We start from the raw sequence: 18,060 nt of genomic DNA, 5'->3' as shown, positions 1-18,060 counted from the left end.
TTAGCCTCTATGCTACCAGCTGGGCTGGGAAGGGTTGGAGCCAAGATGCTAGCAGACACCTCTTTAAAAAACGGTCTGTTTTCCAGTTGAAAGATACAAGCTGTACAGAGCTAGTATAGTAAAATTAGCGGTGCTAAATTAGCCTTTGCATTTGTTTGTTCATCAAAGGTCTGTCTGTAGTCAGAAAAGGGCTTGAAAAAGGATTAAAATGTACTATTAAAAATGTTGGGATTGATTTTGTTTTACTCTGAATTTAACCAACGCTGCATTTAAGGTGGAACGGAAAACTTGCTAACTTGTTCGCTAAATGTAAATGAAACATAAATGTTCTAGGAACACCTATGACTCACTATAGATCCAACTAATTGATTCTTAAAATTAGTAACTATTTTAATAATTGATTTTAATTTGATTTAATAGATTAGTTAGTTACTTAAACAAACATTTTGACATTTAGTGTATTCTCAGAAATTCCCCCATTCTGGCATAGCATCAATTTCTACATTCATCTCCTGTAATTAGGATGTCAGAAATGAACAGAGGTAATGAACCAGTCAATCACCCAACATGTGCTCCTCAGCAGCGTGAGAGAGCGAGAGAGAGAGAGCTTTCTGCTGAGTGACGACTTTCAGAGAGAGAGAGAGAGAGAGAGAGAGAGATAAAGAGAAAGAGCCTATTGCCATGGCAACGCTCAGAACTACTCCAAGATCTCAGGACTGGAGCCGGTAAGTAGTTCTGAGAGGATACAGAAACATGGAGGAGATGTTTCATAACTGTAAAAACTGTAAAAGTCAGTCGTCAATGAAAACAAAAGAAAAAGCACTTTACTATTACAGCCATAATTTCTCACAATCTAGCATAATGCATGCATCTATGACCAGGCCGACCAGAGGACCTGAAAATAGCATTATGTGATCATGGATGATTATATAGAAATAAAGCTAATAATGTCCACCATATTGTCAATTTTGCAACCACATCTGCAGATGTACAGACCAGAAGCAGATCCAAAGTTTCCTACTCATTTAATGGCCCACCATCTCTCCACAGAAAAAGTGTCTCAGCCTTTATTGAGTTTACAGCGTAAGCACTGTAAGCAAAAGCAGATCAGATTTTTTCACTTGATTCTCAGTTTCTCCAGTATGTGTAAACAATGTCCCAATAGTTAAAGTGCTTTTCAGGTATTTTAATACCAAACTATTTATATTTCTAATAAAATACAGCAAATTACAGCAGCGGAACCCAGCTCTGTTTACTATGTTCACCTCTGAGACAAAGCTCTTTCTAGCCATATATATATATATATATATATATAAATATATGGTCTATTTCAGGGGTCGGCAATAGGCGGCTTTACACTATAACTATAAGGCAGGTTTAAACTATAATGAATGTTAATGAAAAAATATATAATTAAAACACTTCTCTGGTGAGCTTTTGTTTACATTCCTCCCCCTGTCTCTCTCTCTGTCGCACTCGGCGTGACTTTAGTTTCCGGCCGTTCTCGTTTTTCCACTCATTCTTGGGCCATCTCCTAATAAGGGTGTTTTTTTTCCGGCTGTGTCCCAATTCAATAGCTGGAGCAGCGACAGATTATTGAACCGCAACCCTGACCTCACGGCTTCGATCCCATGTGAGGAACGATGTGTTTATTTATTTATTTATTCCTTTCTTCTCGGGTTTGCCTGCTTTGAATTCAACTGTCTGCCATTAGGTTCAACAACCCTCTGGGCTGGAGAGCTACAAGTCTGTAGCACTCCATCCTATTACACTTAATTTTCCAAAACAGATTTTTTTTTTTTTGTGGCCCGCATTTGACATTCAACCACCAAGCAGATAGAGGACTAAAAAGACTACAAGCCTAAAACAGAAAGATTACCCACCTCGAGTGAGTGCGGCTCTTTGGAGTGGCAGGATTCGCTGTCTCCCTCTGAGAAAGAGCCGGACTCGTCGCTGGAGTTCGAGTCGTACGATTTCTCACACTTGATCTTGGGCAAACCAGAGCGAGGCGAGGACGAGGACAGCTCAAACTGTGGCAGGCTGGACGGGGAGCTGACGCTGCCGTCCTCGGCGTACGAGTAGGACGAGCACGAGCTGGATGTTCTGGGGCAGGTCTCGGTGCGTGTAGAGCGGGGATCGACTCGAATGGGGACAGGGCAGCTCCTCTTTAGCCTTCGGCGAGACAGGAGCGAGGGTTCTGAAGGTCCGGAGGTGGGCGAAAGAGCTTGAGAGCCTGCCCAGAGGCCTGAGGGGGCATCCAGCTCCAGAGACGGCTCGTCCGGATAGGAATTAGCTGGCAGTCGCTCAGATGGTCTTGAGAAAATTACGCTTCTGCGTTCCAACTCTTGATCCGTATCCTGGTTACAGATCCTATCGCAGGAGAGGGACTTTCCTAAAGCTGGGAATCTAAGCGACTGCTTCAACGAGGCAACTGTAAGCCCTCCGATAAAAGCCTGGTAGTTTGTTTTAAAGTCACACTGAGGAAGATGGTGGTTCTGGGCAGGAAATAGCGGACTGGGGAACTGCTGGTTGCTTCTGAGCATGGAGGAATCAGTGGAGAAACTGCGGAGTGGAGGAATAAGGCTGTTTTTGACCAGGGAGCGCAGGCACAAGGGTGACATCCGGTTCGTTGGCACATCAGCGGGCGTAGAACTAAACTGCTGGTGACTGTAATCCATCTCTGTGTCCATCTCTGTGTCCATCTCTGCGTCCATTTCCTCTATCCTACATCCAGCATCGCTTAGCTCCGCTCCAGAAAGATCAGAAAATCCCAATCGTTCTTCTTCACCTGAAGCTGGTTCTGCTTTTACTCTGGACATATCTACGCCCTGGGCATCACTGCTGGTGATGGTGTCTTGGAGCGAGCTGCTGGCTGGGCTTGAGGTACTGCTGCTTAGAGAGGTGTTCGTGGTGTTGTGCTTCGCATAGGCCTGCTGGTGCTTCCTGTATTTGGGACTTCGGTAGCTGGGAACCTCCGTGATTTCAGGCTGATTTTCTGACGGACGCAGGCTGTTGGTGGACTGTAATCGCTCCTCGTCTGAAGATTTACTGGGGGAACTTCTTGGAGAACTTTGAGGAACCTTCAGAGAACTGTTCCCGTCCCTGTGAGCTGGTGTCTGTGGAGATTTGGGTCGTTCCTCACCATCGCTGCTCATCTGTGCCTGCAGGAAGAGGAAGCAGGAGTCCTCCAGGTTGTGGACGCCCAGGAAGTCGGCACAGCACATCACGTCTTGGATGTTCTCCCGGCTCAGCAGCAGCTTGGCGGTGTAGGCAAACTGCAAGAGGGGCGCAAAGCCTTTCATTGTGATCTGCAGAAGACAAAAGACACAAAGAACACAGTCATAACAAGCTTATTTAGTTACGTTCTCAGGTTTCATAGTTTTAGTATGTTCCTCAGAGAAATTAGGGTCTTTGGTTCAAGTCCCTAACTGGGTGGAGTTTCCATCTTCTTTTGTTCTTCTTGTGTCTGCAATTAATTCAATGTCTTCCTAAATCAATCATTGCCAATTCCCAATCCCTCTTAGGGAACATACGATGCCACCAAAGCAGAAAGCAGATAAAATGAAGGCTAGCATATAGTTTCTGGCAACTGTGTATTTTCCAGTTGGCTTTAAAACAATGTTGTTGCAGCTCTCCAGAGTTCTGATGGGCGAGTTCTCTCCACATTGGTACTCGTTGTGTTTGGCCAGCTTCGGCACTACTATTAAACTCTGTTAAAGTGGGGGTAGTTAAATTATAATAATATTAATTTATGTAATATATTAATGTCGTAGGCTTTATCAGAATTAGACGTTACTCAAACTCATTATAGAGACTCTTTACTTATTTATAATTATAAATCACTCTAAAAGCACTGTAAAAACTAAAAACTAAAAGCACTGTAAACTATACTGTTTTTGACTACATTACTGTCATACATTATATGGATTACACCTTATCACACATCTCTCTCTCTGTCTTTCTCTCTCACTCTTTTCTCTTTCTTTTCTTTCTTTCTCTTTGTTCTCTCTCCCTATCTTTTTATCTCTCTGTCTCTCTCTTTTATCCTCTCTCCTCTCTCTCTTTCTCACCCTCTCTCTATCTTTCTTCATTTTGTTCTTCTCTTCTCTCTCACTTTCTTTCTCCTTTCTCTCTTCCTATCTTTTTCTTTCTTTCTTTCTTTCTTTCTTTCTTTCTTTCTCTCTTCTCTTCTTCTCTCACTTTCTTTCTCTTTTCTCCCACACTCTTTTCTTTCTTTCTCTTCTTTCTCTCTCCCTATCTTTTAATCTCTGTCTCTTACTTTCTTTCTTTCTCTCTCCGTCTCTTTCTTTTTCTCTCTCTCCTTATATTTTTTATCTCTCTGTCTCTCTCTTTTTCTTTTTTCTCTCTTACTTGTCCCCTCTCCATCTCTCTCTCTTACTTTCTCTCTCCCAATCTCTTTCTTTTTTTCCTTTCTTTCTTTCTTTCTTTCTTTCTTTCTTTCTTTCTTTCTTTCTTTCTTTCTTTCTCTCTTTCTTTCTCTGTGATGAGATTGGAGGTGTTGGTTTTCCCTTCTGCTATGTTACTAGTATTGCAGATAATTATCACAGATAAAATAGATATAGTTTTTTAGCAGCATGGTGGTGGTGGGTGGGTGGGACTCTGGTGGTGGTCATCTGTTGATGCCAGGGGCAGGGAGGCCGCATCTGAAGCACAGCCTTCATAAAGGAAAGTCATCCAGTTTAAAATAAGGCTCGGCAGCTCTCCCAGAGCCGCAAATAAATAGAGGAGCTGCTGGGGGGAGAGCGCTGAAGCTCCGCTGGATCTATTTTCAGCTTGTCTCAGCAGCTGCTGCCTGCAGAAGCGTGTCTTTATGGAAGCCCAGCTCCATACGAGTCTGCTTTAATGTTATAAACAGTGATCCTAATGAGGGCGGCAGGCAGGGAAACGCGGGCAGACGGCAGCCAGGAGAACAGAGAGCCCAACTACAAAAGCCCAGAGGATCCGGTTCTGCCTCACGCTGCAGAGAGAGAGACCCAGCCCGTTATCCAGTCATTACAGAACACGCTTTTTAACATGTCGGCGCTGAAAGATTAATCGAGATTTAACGTTAGAAGCGTAAAGGCTGGTAGAAAACGAGGGTGTTTGACATATCTGGGACATCAGGCAGTAATGTGTGTGTGTAAATAAATAGCCACAGTGTTCAGAGTGACAAGACCAGTATGAATAAATGATGCTCCTGCAGCTTTCACTCTTAAACGTCTTCAGAAACTCTCAGCAACTCAGCAAAGACCTGTTCCAGCGAACAGTAGGGGTGTGTACATCCACTGTAGATTGATACGGTTTATTAAGCGTTAAACAAAGCAGAATATATTATACCATATATTTTTTTAATTCTTCAAAAGTAGCTCCTCTTGCTTAGATGACAGCATTTTCTCAGTCAGTTTTATGAGGTAGAGTCTCCTGAAATTCAGGCTTTCAGTTAACAGCTGTGCTGAACTAATCAAGTCTTAATAAAGTGTTTGAGAGCATCAGTTGTAAAGTTCAACTGAACGTATGAAACTCTTACATTTATAGTACGTAAAACACTAATATTTGTTTTGTTGCAATGTATTTTTCGCACTATAAGACGCACCGGATTATAAGGCGCATTAAGCGACACTAGTAAGGAACAGGGATGTCGCCATGTTTTCCTTCTAATTCAGCAGTTCCAACTACTTGGTGGTGGTGGTGGTGGTGGTGGGGGGGGGGTTAACTAAGTTAAGTCAAGCTAAGTTGAGTAAACAAAACTGTAATTCTTAAAAAAAACATTTTCTGTTAAAGTAAAACAAGCACTGGATGTTAATCCACACAGATTTATCTCCTGAAAACTGTTTATTTGGGTGAGTAAAGCGCTTCCATTTATTTACAGTAAGCTTAGATTTTCAGATTTCCACTAAGGCTGGGTGCAGTATTAGCATTACCATTAGCAACTAATCACTAGCGCTAGCAGGACGCAAATGCCGTCCGTTATGCTAATGCTAATAATGCTAATGCTAATGTTGCTCCAGCAGTGCTAGTTGGGGTTAGAATCAGGCTACAGGCTGATAATACTCACCTCTAAAAGGCGAAAGAGCCAGCACTTATCGCGGTTAGTGGCTAATGCTAATGCTGCTCCAGCAATGCTAGCCAGAGTTGCAGCAGGCTACAGGCCCATAATACTTACCTCTGAATGAGAAGAGAGCTAGCACTTAGCGTTAGGGATCATTAGCTTAGTGATCATTCTCAAACATTCATCATAAAATGAGTGGCTCAGATAAAGCAGTGCTGCTGGAGTTTTTAAACACATCAGTGTCCTTACGGGACTAAGAGTAGTGTCCTGTTGGCAGAGTCCTGCGGGTGGGGTGTGCCATGCCCTATGCCCCCTACTCTTCCTGTAGGGTATTATAATATTCTAGAAGGGTTGTGTGAGTGTTTATTTGACAGTAATCATGCTTGTTGGCTGAGGCTCACCTTGGGTGGAAGGCAGATGAGGGGCTCGTGGTCCGTGGGGCCGCGGAGCTGCAGGGAGAAGTAGTGGCAGCAGGCGGCCAGGACGGCCCTGTGGGCCCGGACCTCCCTCCCCTCCACCAGGACGGTCACATCGCACAGGACGTCCTGCTTCCGCTGCTCATTCAGGCACAGGAGGATGTTGGCACAGTGCACTGTCGACTCGTACACGTACACGGGACCGTCAGGCTTCTCGGCCATAGACATCCCGCTCTGGAGCCTGAGAGACAAACAACACACACAGAGACATTACATCAGTACATTTTACATTTCATTTATAAATCAAGGGAGCAGAGTCTGGAGGAAGAGTGGAGAGACACACAGTCCAAACTGCTCGAGGTCTAGTGTGAAGTTTCCACCAATCAGTGATGGTTTGGAGAGTCATGTCTGTCATCTGCTGGTGTTGATCCACTGTGTTTTATTATCAAGTCTAAAGTCAGTGCAGTTTTGTTTTCCCACAAAATCTTACAGCACTTCATGCTTCCCTCTGCTGATAACAACTTTTATGGAGATGTGGATTTCATTTTCCAGCAGGACTTGGCACACTGCCCAAACATAGACCTACAGTATTCTAACTTGTGTAAAAACAGCACACCAGAGTCCAGAATAAAAGGCTTGTGTAAAAAAACACCTTTAAATTCTAAAAAAAAAAAAAGATCTAATAAACCAAACATGTAACCCCACACACAGCACAGGGAGCGGGTAGCACGTACACACCACACCTGCAGGGAAACCTACATCATAAAAGTGCCCAGTTGAAGGGAATCCCAGACCACACACAGAATCAGGAGAGCCAGAGATCGGAGTCCAGAACAAAAGGTTTGTGTAAAAAAAGACGTCCTTTAAACTCTAAGAAAAAGATCTAATAAACCAAACCAATCACATGACCCCATACACAGCACAGGGAGCGGATAGCACACGCACACACACACACACACACACACACACACACACACACACACACACACACATACCACACCTGCAGGGGAACCTACATCATGAGAGTCCACTTGAAATGAATCCCAGACCACACACAGAAGATCGGAGTCCAGAATATAAGGCTTGTTTAAAAAAACGCCTTTAAATTCTAAAAAAAGATCTAATAAACCAATAACACGACCCCACACACAGCACAGGGAGCGGGTAGCACGCACACACCACACCTGCAGGGAAACCTACATCATAAAAGTGCCCAGTTGAAGGGAATCCCAGACCACACACAGAATCAGGAGAGCCAGAGATCGGAGTCCAGAATAAAAGGTTTGTGTAAAAAAGACGTCCTTTACTTTATAAAAAGATCTAATAAATTCAATATAATGGGAGAAATCGTCACTTTAATCAGCTCTGAGATGCTTCACACATTGCACTAGTGTTGCAGTATCATCCAATAAAAACGTGCTCCATCAAACGCCGCGCTAATCTGCAGCGTTTCTAATGAGTGCGGTGAAAAACGAGCCGCCTGATCGGTTTGAGGAACGGCAGCAGATGAAAGCCGCGGACGCGCCGCTGTTTTCTGACGTGATTGGGTTGACGTGTTTTACACATGTAGTGTTTTTTCCTCTTAATCCAGTTCAGAGGGCTGCTGAGAGTTCCGCGATTACGCTCGCTTGCTTTATATCAATACAGAAGAGCAGAGGACTGAAGGGCCGGGAGAGGAACGCGCTCGCGGGAACGCTCTAATTATTCCAAACTAGCGAACGCAGCCGGGAATCGCCTGCAGCTAAACCTCCACACACAGCACAAGTGTTGAGTAGTGATGAGTCTCTAACACCCACAGACAACACACACCATCCTGCCTGCGGGGCACACACACACACACACACACACAGATACACACACCAAGATCATGGTGTGGATTGTTATTTCAATTCTAATAAAGCAACACACACACACACACACAGACACACACATTCTTCAGCTGTCTGGAAGCAGATGTAACTCCCTCTTTAACAAGCCATCACTTCCACATCAGAGCCCTCAGACGCTCACACTGGAACCCACCAATCACACCAACACCGGCGTTCACGATATTGCGGCTCGTTTCATCATCCGCACAGCCGTGTGTAATCACATCAGATGGCCATGAGTTCCATCTCGCTCCGTTTCTCTATAAGTGAGAGACTTGCAGTGTATTAAATGTGTCACAGTGCGTCCAAAAGTTTGTGGACGCCCCTTCTAATGAAACCAATTAACAGCTACTTTAAAGGAGAATGAATTAGGCATATTAGGATTTTTATATTTCCCCTTGGGTCTCGACTGCCCCTTTAAACACTACAAAAACTATTAACACTTCAAGTTCCAAAAAAAAAAACATCTGTTTTCTGTAAATCTGCTGTTTTATACGATTACTTCATAAATCAAAGATATTTTCAGTGGAATACTTGATTAATAAAATATTCGATAGCTGCAACCCTACATATGATAGAAAGGTTAGTAATGTGATAAATCAGTCATGTTACAAAATGAACCAATAACATGACCCCACACACAGCGCAGGGAGCAGATAGCACACACCACACCTGCAGGGGAACCTACAGGGGTTGGACAATTAAAGTGAAACACCTGGTTTTAGACCACAATAATTGATTGTGGTGACGGACAGTTCTGGTGGAAACAGGAGAGTTGAGGTGCACACTGAATTCTGCGTGATTTGAGCAGCCGTGGTTTTATGTTTTTTTAACACAATCCGGGTTAGCACCCGAACATCCCTTTCAGACAGCTTCCTCTTACAGCGTCCACAGTTAATCCTGTTGGATGTGGTTGGTCCTTCTTGGTGGTATGCTGACGTTACCCTGGATACCGTGGCTCTTGATGCAACACAAAGACTTGCTGTCTTGGTCACAGATGCTCCAGCAAGACGTGCACCAACAATTTGTCCTCTTTTGATCTCTGGTATGTCACCCATAATGTTGTGTGCATTGCAATATTTAGAGCAGAACTGTGCTCTTACCCTGCTAATTGAACCTTCACACTCTGCTCTTACTGCTGCAATGTGCAATTAATGAAGATTGAACACCAGGCTGCTCCAATTTAGACATGAAACCTTCCACACTAAAATGACAGGTGTTTCAGTTTCATTGTCCAAACCCTGTATATATATATATACCGGAAACTCAATGCATTTAGGCATGAAGACACGGCCAACACAATCTGCTGCAGTTCACCTTTGGGATTTGGTGGAGTTTCGGGAGATTCGCATCATGGATGGCCAACTGATAAATCTGCAGTAACTGCATGATGCTCTCATCTCAATATGGACCAGAATCTCTGAGGAATGTTTCCAGTATCTTGTTGAATCTGTGCCACGAAGGATTAAGGCAGTTCTGAAATTAAAAGTGGGTCCAACCCAGTACTAGCAAGGTGTACCTAATAAAGTGTCCGGTGAGTGTATACAGTTAGTTATAGAGAGAATTGCAGCACAGTGTAATTAGATTGCTTCATCTCACACTGTGGTAACTCTCCTCCCAGTCTAACTGGTGTGGCCCACATTCTCCAGCACATGACCTACATGCAGAACCAGTCCCATTAATGGTCTTCCATCAGGAGGGAATCAGTTCCCAGTAGAATGAGGGAAAGTCACAGGAACGAACATGATCTAGAAAAACAGATTCACATCACCCCCTCACTGCAGCAGCAGCAGCAGCAGCAGCAGGACTAACACTCAGCCTGAAACCAGCAGATAAAACTACAGTTAAAAATACAATAAATAAATTCAATCAATTAAAATCTATTTTATTCAAAACTCAGAAACACACATACAGATCAGAGGAGAAACATCCGGTAATCGCATTTCAATGTACAGACCTAAAAATCAATGGATCTAAATTTTTAAACCTGAGAAAATGTATGAAAATTATTTTTTTAGGATAAAAAATGTATGCAGGTTTTTATTTTATATAAAAATGTATGGATCTGATTTTTTTTTTTTTTGAAAACTTGTGAATCTGATTTTTTAACCTAAAAAATATAAGAAACTGATTTTTTAATCTGAAAAATATATATGTCTGATTTTTTAATCTAAAAAGTGTATGAATGATTTTTTCTTAATCTGAAAACTTACGGATCTTAATGTATTAATTAGATTTTTTTCAATCAGACATATGTATGAATATGTTTTTTTTATATGAAAATGAATTAATCTGATTTTAAGAACACAAAACAACAAAAAAAAAATGAAATTGCAAAATAAAATATTTCAAGTTAACTTAAATAATCGTAAATTTAATTAAAATACACTAAAATGCAAATTCTGATATTTATATCAGCATTTAAGCTTCATTTTTAACACTCATCACGGCAGAATAATATATTTGTTGCCATCACACAAACATTTTGGACTTTCAGACCAATTATAGGAAGTTGAGGCAGTCTCTCGTCACCAGGGTATAAAGCCCCCTCTGAAAAAAATCTTCAAAATGTCTTTGTAGGAACTAAAAAATATATTAATTTTTTTAAAATATTAAGTTTTAAGATTTTATTCATTTTTAGTCCCTTTGAAGCATTTTATTGGTCCATTCATCATGAAATTCTAACACAATATAAAAAACTATCAAATTTCCCTTATTTCACAAAGTGAAAAACAGAACAAATGGAAATCTAAAATTATATTGCACTGTTCTATTGGTTAATCGGCAACATAGCAGCATCAGCCCAGCGTTACCAGCTTAGACCAGAGTGTGTGTTGTAGGTCAGGCCTAAAATATGTCAGAAAAAGCAGAAATGTATTTTACTGAGACCTAGAGGAAAGTCTACAACTCGCCCAGGTAAAGCCTCACAAAGCATGAAGAGCAGAATCTGATATTCTGCTCTTTATGTTTCTGAGAAAAGCACAAATAATGTTTTTCACTGGAGAGCTGGTATATCCACCGTGGGCACCACTGGCACCGTGGGCACCGTGGGCACTCATGCCCCAATTCAGCACAGAACTGACCTCATTAATCCCCTGTACTGTGAGAATTCTCTCCATAAAACCTGCAGAACAAGATTCACTGCAGAGAGAAAATGAAGGGTTTCTAATAAAGTGGCCACAGTGAGTGGTACTTTAGAAGGTGTTTCTAACAATGTGGCCACTAAGAAGAAGCACAAGGTAGGCTAGCAGGTGTTCCAAAGAAGTTAGTGTTAGAACTTAGGAATATATTAACGCTGATGAGTGTGGTGGTCTGAAAGTGAGGTGTGTTCAGGTAAATATTTTGCCATGTTTCTTCTGTATTTTGGCGCCGGGAAACACAGGTGCGCCACTGACTGATTAAAACCCTGAGAACAGTCCACAGTCAGTAACCATGTCTGGATCACCGTGCACACTGAAATATAATTAAAAATCTGCACAGTAACTTTAAGTTTTTATTAGTTATATTTATTTCTGACATTTATAGTGCAAGTATAAGATAGTAGGTGTTTCTAATGAAGTGGCCAGTGATCTGGATATAGTGATTCTGGTATTATACTCTGCAGCAGGGTTTCCTCTTGCAGCGCTGAGTTTGATTGTCTCTCTGAATCTGAATCTGAAGCTTTTGACAGAATCAATCTCAACAGAGATAAGAGCCTGACCGCAGAGATAAAGGCTCATCACCGGGGGGGTTTCCAGCAAACTGAGCACGACAGGAAGCTCTGCAGTGACTTCATCAGGTCTGAACAATGCGTCTTTGTGCTGGAATAAGGTTAGACTTCTCTCTTTCGGCTCGGCTCCTGAACCTCCGTCAGGTCTGAGGAGATCACACCTCCTCAAAGCAGCGGCGCTGCATATCACTTACTGCACCCCAGGACATTTCCCACAAGCTTTAAGTGAGTGTGTACACACAAAAACACACACATAAACACACACTCAGGTCTCGCCACCATGAGTCAATCCTTAAATTAAGAGTTAAATCATCGTTTAGGTTTTTTAAACTGCATTTATAACATTAAGCCTACAAAAAAAAGAGTAAATTAAAAGCTCCCTATAATTAACATCAGTCAATAAAAATGCTATAAATACTTTACTAGTGCATCTAAAAAAGTGCATATAATGCTTATAAACTCATATTATATAGATATAATGTAAAATGTACTGATGATCAGTGATGGTTTGGAGAGTCATGTCTGTCATCTGCTGGTGTTGATCCACTGTGTTTTATTATCAAGTCTAAAGTCAGTGCAGTTTTGTTTTCCCACAAAATCTTACAGCACTTCATGCTTCCCTCTGCTGCTGACAACTTTTATGGAGATGCAGATTTCATTTTCCAGCAGGACTTGGCACACTGCCCAAACATAGACCTACAGTATTCTAACTTGTGTAAAAACAGCGCACCAGAGTCCAGAATAAAAGGCTTGTGTAAAAAAAACAGCCTTTAAATTCTAAAAAAAAAAAGATCTAATAAACCATACACGTAACCCCACACACAGCACAGGGAGCGGATAGCACGCACACACCACACCTGCAGGGGAGTCTACACCATGAGAGTCCAGTTTAAGGGAATCCAAGACCACACACAGAATCGGGAGAGCCAGAGATCGGAGTCCAGAACAAAAGGTTTGTGAAGTGGAGATACAGATTTCATTTTCCAGCAGGACTTGGCACACTGCCCACCCTGCCAAAAGTACCAATTGGTCTTCTAACCAATAATATTCTAACTTTCTGAGACACTGATTTTTGAAACAAAAGCTTAAAATAGATCACTCTGTGTGTAATACATCTATATAATATATGAGATTCACATTTTGAACTGATTTACTGAAATAAAGTAACTTAATATGCACCTGATTTAGGCTACTTTTATCTACAGTGTGAACAAAGACAGTGGCACCCTGTCTGATCTTCTGACTAAATCCATTCAGACAGAGGTTAAACAACATCTGCTGAACATGTTCTCCAGCTTCTACCAGCTGCCAAACATCTGTGCTAGTCAGAAAGCGGCTTTCAGAGACCTCAGGTTGAACTCTCTTACTTTTATCACCAAATTGACACCAGTGAACAGGTACAAACCAGATCAGAATCCAAACATATCACACGCCGGAATCCCCCTGCGGATTCTCCACCTCCGCTTTCTGCTTCACCATGACCCGCTAAATCCCAGCGCTGCCGGGTCTCTCCCAGGTGAGACACAGAGCAGCTTCCCCCAGGCAGGAAGTGATGTCAGTTTCCTCAGCTGAAACAGGAGTGGAGTGGATGACAGCTCAGAAAATAGAGTGACGAAAAACAGAAAGGTCAGAAATACCTGAGCCCGGCGCTGGAAGCTGTGCTGTTTTTAGTAACTTTCGTTCATCCTGAAGGTCATCAGATTTCATCCATCAGTATTTTTATTTTATTTATTTTCCTACATTATAAATGAATAGTGAAGTGATTCAGACTATGACGGAACACGTAAGGAATCATGTAGTAACTTAAAAACTGTGTTAAACAAACCAAAATACTTATATCCTTAATATCCTGTACAACAGAGGAAACTCTCGCTCTTCCTTTCCTGGAGCTGTCCCGATGAGTGCCAGTTTCATCATTTTTCAACGTTTTTGATAGTCTTTGTGGTGGCTACACTTAAGGATACTTAACAAAGTTGTTGAAATTCTTCGTTAAGAAAAAATGAAGGTCAGTCAATTTGAATTATTTTTTCTTTACATAATCTGGATTCGAACATTACTCAAATATTCACTATTCACTGTATACCTGTGACTCTACCTCTTCACTACTTTACTTTAACTGATGCTCTCAAACACTTTATTAAGAGACAAAAATTCAAGTAATTAACTCTTGATGAGTTCAGCACAGCTGTTAACTGAAAGCCTGAATTAAACCTCATAAAGCTGACTGAGAAAATCCAGCAGAGATGTGCAAAACTGTCTAATCTAAGCAAGAGGAGCTACTTCGGAGAATGTAAAATATAAAACAGTCTGGTTTAACACTTTTTTGTTCACTAAATAATTCCACGTTTTTCTTCGCAGTTTGAATGACTTTTAATTAATTAATGTACTGAATTTAAGGTGTCGAAACAGTTTTGTTCCACATTAGCTTTGTTAGCATTGTCCCAGGTTAGCATTGTTAGCGTTGTACTTGTTGATAACACATTATTATACAATATTTTGAGATTCCAAACCCCATGGGAAAACATCTACAGATACAAGTTAAGCAGTACTGTGTGTAGAACTCATTTAATGAGTTGCTCTACATTATATGCTTATATTATATTATATGCTAAAAATTCATAACACACACAATGACACAGAGTGACCCCTCCAGCTGGCGGAGCGCCAGACGTGTAGTTATTCTGATAGTAATGCTGAGACTCGCATTTTAATGAAATGTGATAGTCTGGCCCTTTTACACACACACACACACACACACACACACACACACACACACACACACACACACACACACACACACACACACACACACACACACATACACACACATACACACACACATACACACACACACAAACACACACACACACACACAAACACACACACACACACACACACACACACACACACACATAAACACACACACACACACACACACCTCATCTTCCCCTGAGCTCTTACCGATTCTGCTTCCTAATCAGGTATCGGTTTGGTGTGTGTGTTATACAGTGTTTACACCATCATTTACACTCACGGCAGTGTGTATTGAGTTGTCTTAAACAGGGGTGATGGGAGTAACGCTGTTACTTTTTTCAGTTAGGAGTAATCTAACTAATTACTCTGATTGTAACTATAACGCCGTTACCATTTCCGACACCCCGTTACTGCACCTTACTTTAGCCGTTCAATTAACTTTTTTTTTTTTTTACAAAAGCATGCCTGTCAAGTCTCCCATTTTAGCCCGAAAACTACCGTTGTTTACCCCTCTTTTTTGCCATCCGTGTAACGAAAGGGAGCAGACGGGAGGCGGACGTAAAAGCGGGTAAGACAAGATTTATTAAATAACAAACAAACAAAAACAAGGAATAAACGAGAAAATATGAAAACATAAACAAACAGGGAAACAAACCAAGAACTAAATCTAGACAGATATTAACTAAACAGGGCTGGGGAAACAAACAAGAGAAATAAGCAGAGAATAACTAATAAACAAAGAACTGTGGGACGTGAAAATAAACAACTATAAACGTGGCAAGACAAACGACAGAGGAAGGTACAAAGACCGACAGCAAACATAGACTAACAGGTACTATTTATACTAACATGAAACAATGAACACCTGGGGAAAGGGCGGAGCTACAAATTACAGACATGTGATGGAAAATTACAGGAGAAACACACTAGGAAACGGGGAAAAAGACAGGGAAACATAGCGAGGATGTGACAATCCGCCCGTATTAGTATTTATGACCGTATTGATGAGAGATTATTCAATCTCTTAACGCCAATCATGGTGCCAGTTCAAGGAGAAAGTTCCGCCTTTCAGGAGAAACAGCCAATCAGCTTGCTGGTTTTGCGGAGCGCAGAGGAGGGTCAGTGTGGGGAATTTTTTCATTCAAAACTTGACAGGTATGCAAAAGTAACGCAATAGTTACATTTACTGATAACTAGTTACTTTTGTAGTGGAGTAACTCAGTTACTTTTTGGAGAAGTAACTAGTAACTATAACTAATTACTTTTTCAAAGTAACGTGACTGATCACAGGGCATTTCACAATACGATATTATCATGATACTGTGATTTTGCGATACTCGATATATCACAACATAATAGCGATATGGCCATAAAATAAGATCATGATATTTTTAATGCTATTTTCGCGATAATATTTTTGGCGATATGACAAAACACTAAATTAATAAAAAAAATAAAAATACACTACTGCAACAAAATGAAAATGTGATTTTATTATTGCGTACGATATAATATGGCACACCCCTAACTGAGATATTAAAAATTTATTTATTTATCAGATTTGTAACAGAAGCCAATAATGCAGAATGTCATAATACTAATAATAATGCATTCCTCCAAATATCTCCATATATCCAGGATTAAAATAAAATAAATGATAATAAATGGACAGATATAATATGTTTCTAGTATATGTAGATATATAATGGGAAACGAGAACAGTGTGATTTTTTCTTTTGGTAAAAACAGTAAAAAAAGCAAATGTGTTCGTGAAGAAGATAAAATACTCCTAGGAGAGGTCTATAATTCCCCTAAATCCTTGAAACTTACAAACTGTCACTTTAAATACATTTTTAATGTAATTTTAAAGGGTGTACATGTATTTGTATGCTATTATACAGTGGTGTTAATAAAACAGTGGTATTGAATGAATGTCTCAAATGACAGCAATTAAAAAAAAAGTGTTTATCGCAAATATATAAGAGATAATATATTGTCAAAATGTGTATATTTTATTGTGACAAGGCTTTTAAATGCTGTATATTTCTGAAACTGTTCTGAAGTTGTGAGCAGGAGCTCTGAACAGTCAGTACTGCTGATAGTAAGGTGAGGAATGTGTGTATCTGCAGTCAGCACATTACTGCGGGGGGTTTAAATAGCCTACGCTGTGTTTGTGTCACATGGCTGCGGGTGACCTTGTGAAACTCTGTTCTGAGTCACTATGCTCTCTGGGATCTCATTCAGCTGCTGCTCCTGCAGTCAGACGCCCAAAATACCCTGGCATGCGGGCAGCAATGCCCACCTCACCCCAGCCTCAGGCCTCAGGAATACCCCCAGACCCAGCCGGGGGCTGCCGGGGGTCTACAGCTGGGTGCTGTTTGAACTAGACTAAAGTGCATGCTGAATGTATAGCTGTTTATACACTGCCTGACCAAAATATTAGGTTGGACCGCCTTTAGCTTTGATTGCAGCACACTGCATTCACTGTGGCATTGTTTTAATAAGCTTCTGCAATGTCACAAGATTTATATTTAAATCCAGTGTTGCATTAATTTATACATTTTTCATCAAGATCTTGCAGCAGCATTGATGATGGTAGAGTCTGACCGCTGCACAAAGCAGCTCTTCTCCATCCAGCACATCCCAAAGATTCTCAATGAGGTTAAGATCTGGACTCTGTGGTGAACTCTCTCTCAATCCATGTGTGAAAATGATGATCTCATGCTATATTCAGTATATTCAGGTAGTCAGCTGACCTCATTCTTTCAGCAGCACATACTGTTGCTGAACCTAAACCTGCAGACCAACTGCAGCATCAACCAACCCCACATCATTTACTTACTTACATCCAGGTGGAGACTTTTATTTTGGCCAGGCAGTGTATAATTATATAATATATGAGTTTCACATTTTGAACTGAATTACTGAAATGAAGTAACTTTTCAATGATATTCTCATTTTCTTTTGTGTGGCATCTCACAATACAATATTATCATATTACGTTGCCCACGGTAATGATGATATTACACAACTGTGATTCTGTGATACTCGATATATCACAAGACGATTATCTATTATACTTTATAGCATATGTGTTTCTGAAGAAGACAAAATACTCCTAAATAATCAAATACCAGTTTCAGTTTAACTACCAATATTCCTCACAGCAGGATTAACCCTATTCATTTAATTATAGCACCACCATGTAAAAAATTTAGTAAAAATCAGATTGAGGGGCGAGTCTTAGAGAGTTTAGGGCACCAA

The 18,060-nt window shown here is 40.9% G+C and overlaps 1 protein-coding gene across 1 annotated transcript in view; it reads right to left on the bottom strand.

The window, feature by feature from the left end:
• bach2a (BTB and CNC homology 1, basic leucine zipper transcription factor 2a) overlaps positions 1–18,060 on the bottom strand; it is a 42,110-nt gene that overhangs the window by 11,669 nt on the left and 12,381 nt on the right. The window contains exons 2-3 of the mRNA XM_049463329.1: positions 6,451–6,706; positions 1,884–3,308 (exon numbers count right to left, since the gene is read on the bottom strand). Coding sequence (XP_049319286.1) covers positions 1,884–3,308; positions 6,451–6,693 — 1,668 coding nt within the window. The 5' untranslated portion in view covers positions 6,694–6,706. The remainder of the gene's footprint in view (positions 1–1,883; positions 3,309–6,450; positions 6,707–18,060) is intronic.

The sequence above is a fragment of the Astyanax mexicanus genome, chromosome 14, assembly GCF_023375975.1.
Source record: "Astyanax mexicanus isolate ESR-SI-001 chromosome 14, AstMex3_surface, whole genome shotgun sequence".
In the NCBI taxonomy this organism is placed as follows: domain Eukaryota; kingdom Metazoa; phylum Chordata; class Actinopteri; order Characiformes; family Acestrorhamphidae; genus Astyanax; species Astyanax mexicanus.
Note: the sequence above shows the minus strand (reverse complement) of the source record. Positions and strands in the feature narration are given on the sequence as shown.